At 35.9% G+C, this 3,566-nt stretch overlaps 1 protein-coding gene across 1 annotated transcript; it reads left to right on the top strand.

Moving 5' to 3' along the window:
* The first annotated feature begins 1,120 nt into the window (after nt 1–1,120).
* LOC113755467 lies at nt 1,121–1,985 on the top strand. The gene is made up of 2 exons (XM_027299472.1): nt 1,121–1,642; nt 1,725–1,985. The coding sequence occupies exons 1-2, from the start codon at nt 1,406–1,408 to the stop codon at nt 1,983–1,985; spliced, it is 498 nt and encodes a 165-aa protein (XP_027155273.1). The 5' UTR covers nt 1,121–1,405.
* Nucleotides 1,986–3,566: the final 1,581 nt, after the last annotated feature.

Consider the following 3,566-nt stretch of genomic DNA (forward strand, 5'->3'; position numbering starts at 1 on the left):
AATAAGAGGAAATTTTAAGAAAATATGAGCAAATTTTCCAGTCGTCACACTCTCTCCTCCTTAAAAGAATTTCGACCTTGAAATTCATACATGTATTCATAAATAACTGAGGGAATTTTCCTTGCATGTCCGTTTCTAGCTCCCAAGTCTCACCGTAGCCAAAATTTAGCTAAACAATCGAAAACACGAATCGTACCTTCTACCACTGTAGACGGATTAGACACCCTCATTGGCTCCATAGCTATCAATTCAGGAGCAAATTTTGATAATTTGGTGAACTGAGGTTCATACTCACATACACTTAAGCCTCTTTGATGTAGCCTAATGAAATCATCCTCCCTTTTCCTCTTAGATTAATGGTGGAAGATATTTCTCGTGAAACTCTCGCCTACCGTCCATACTTCTTTTGAAAATAGACTATATAGGTATAAGCAAAATAAAGTAGTTATAAAGTTCGATAAAAGCATTTTCAAATCATAAAACGAAAAATAATAGAACACATTGAAAATAACATACTTTCTTTATATATATATCATAGCAATTCACATATCCTATGGGACATTAACCCCAGGTATTGCTCAAACACTACACTTAATCAAAACTCAAAGAAGTACAACTTGGTATGTACACTTGAATATCTTCAATATCTCAAATCTCACTAATATCTTTTCTTAACAAAATTCACTCCCTTGGCTCAAATTCAACCATTAAAACAACCAAGAATCTAAGGCAAGTAAGTTCAAATAAGAGCTATAAAGACAAGTAAAATTTCAGGGTCTCACACTCTCACCCTGTAGACACCAAATTTTTAAGGTATTTTGTTTACTATTAATTTTATTTTTTGATTAATTTCATTTACTTTTAGTCTTTTATTTTTAAGTCATTTTTATCATTTAATTAAACTTTAATCATTTAATCATTTAATTTTTATTTTGTTTGTTTCGATTCTAGGTTTTTGAAAAAAAACGGAAAAAGAAAAAGAAAAAAGGAAAAGTCAATCAAAGGGACAAGAATAAGAAACATAAGCCTACTTTGGGGTTTGAAATCTTGGCCTTTCAAGTTAGGTTTAGTCTTTGGAGGTGCCTATAAAAGGGAAAATCGCCAATTTAGTCCCTAAACTTTTTTTTTCCGTCAATTTAGTCCCTATATATTATTTCTAGCCAATTGGATCCCTAAACCTATATATCGGTTCCAATCAAGGATCTTTGCAGCGGCGCCACCGTATAATTTCCATTAGGTTCATAATCGTGCAATACAAAAGGGGCATTTTAGGGAATTCCATTCTGGCGCCTTTTCCAATTAAAAAGTAAATCGATGTAAAGCCCAAATCTAGGTACTACCTCTCTTGCACCAAAGAGAGCTGTCCAATTTTTGCAGACCCGCGTAGAAAAAGCACTGTAATTCAATGCATTCGAGAAAGAATTGGGACAAAGCATCCTCAAGCTCAGCCAGTGATCAATTTATTAACACCGTCAAAGGATCAAATGGTTCAGAAACAGGAAACTCGATTTATGAAGGAAACGAGAAATACTACAGTGGAGACAACATCGTGCGATGCTATTGCCAAGAACAATGCCGAATTGTGACTGCTTGGACAGAGGCAAATCCATCAAGAAGGTTTCATGGTTGCAGAAATTATGGGGTAATTTTTTTGTATGTGCATAAAGTTTAGAATTTGTTAAAATATTTCTTGTCTTTTAACTATGAAATGGTGGTAAATGCAGAAACGTGGTGCTTGCAGATTTTTTTTGTGGTATGATCCACCCATACCCCAAAAGATGAAAAATATAATGGGTGCACTTTTAAGGGACCTGAGAAGTGTTGAGAGAGAAAACGCAGCATTATTGATTGAAATGAACAAGTTGAAGGCAAAAGTGAAAATATTGTTTATAATTTGTATCTGTTTTGGCGTTTTACTTGTTTTTGTACTTGGAGGCAAGGAAAGGAAGAAACAAGGTTTGCTGGAATTGAAGATGTTGCAGTAGTTTTGAAGAATGTATGGAATTGTATGGTTCATCTGTACTTTAAAATGAAGTAAATACAATTGAGTTTTCATCTATGTTTGACTCTGTTTTGCTTCTGGATTTGTTATTACTCTGTTTTGCATCTGGATTGCTCATGTAAGTTTCTGTGACAAGTTCAATGTTATGCTGACAATGCTGACTGAAGTGGAAGAATTGCAGAAGTGATGGCCATTAAAAAATTGGGTAAACAACAAAAAAGCCCCCTGTGGTTAGGCAATCATACATAAAAACCCCTTGTGGTTTCATATCATACCAGTCGATACCCCGTGGTTTGAATTAACCTGAAAAGTGGACGGAAATCGTCAAATATTCGGCGTGTGTCTTAAACGAACTGCAAAGGCGCGTGCATATGCGAAAAACAGATTTCCACCACAAACTTTCACCTGATATGCCTATTTTAGCCTTCACTCTTTAATAATAAGAGACCAGCTTCCGTTTCTTCTGAGTCTTCATTCAATCTGTTTCCAGATTATTCATTAACTACTGTAGACACCAAATTTTTAGTGTATTTTTATTTACTGTTATTTTTATTTTTCATGCTAGTTTTTATTTACTTTTAGTCTTTTATTTTTGTTTTAAGTCATTTTAGCATAGAATTTATTTTTTTTTTTAAAAAAAAAAGAGGGAAACCCGCAAGCGGGTTTCAGGCTATTTAACAAATTACTTTAAAAAAAAAAATTTTTTTTACATGCAAGCTGCGTTGAGTTGCACATGCCCATCGGAGGGCCCTAGGATGCCCAGCAAACCTCCCCTCTCATCCTCACCCTTCAGGTGAGGGTTTGAGAGTATGTGTTTGATATAAATAGAACAGAAACGCAGCTTTTAGTCATTTTACATAAGGGGGAAACCCGCAAGCGGGTTCCAGGCAGGCAGGGAAACCCGCAAGCGGGTTTCAGGCTATTTAACAAATTACTTAAAAAAAAAAAATTTTTTTTACATGCAAGCTGCGTTGAGTTGCACATGCCCATCGGAGGGCCCTAGGATGCCCAGCAAACCTCCCCTCTCATCCTCACCCTTCAGGTGAGGGTTTGAGAGTATGTGTTTGATATAAATAGAACAGAAATGCAGCTTTTAGTCATTTTACATAAGGGGGAAACCCGCAAGCGGGTTTCAGGCAGGCTTCCCTTTAGGATTTAGAATATACAGCTTGATATCCTTTCCTGCATATTGTCCCCCACTGCCTCCATCATTTGCTTTCTTATGCCCTCCGATTCCTTATTTAACACGATTTGCTTTGATTTTATTTAGCAGATCATCGACTCAAGCCCTGGATTTTGTCCAAGACATTTTTTGTTTTCATTTTGGATTTTTGGGTGTGTATTTATCGCAGACTTGTTTCGTTTACTTTTTAATTGGAAAAGGCGCCAGAATGGAATTCCCTAAAATGCCCCTTTTGTATTGCACGATTATGAACCTAATGGAAATTATACGGTGGCGCCGCTGCAAAGATCCTTGATTGGAACCGATATATAGGTTTAGGGATCCAATTGGCTAGAAATAATATATAGGGACTAAATTGACGGAAAAAAAAAATTTAGGGAC

This window comes from Coffea eugenioides, unplaced genomic scaffold, assembly GCF_003713205.1.
Source record: "Coffea eugenioides isolate CCC68of unplaced genomic scaffold, Ceug_1.0 ScVebR1_1501;HRSCAF=2363, whole genome shotgun sequence".
NCBI classification, from domain to species: Eukaryota; Viridiplantae; Streptophyta; class Magnoliopsida; order Gentianales; family Rubiaceae; genus Coffea; species Coffea eugenioides.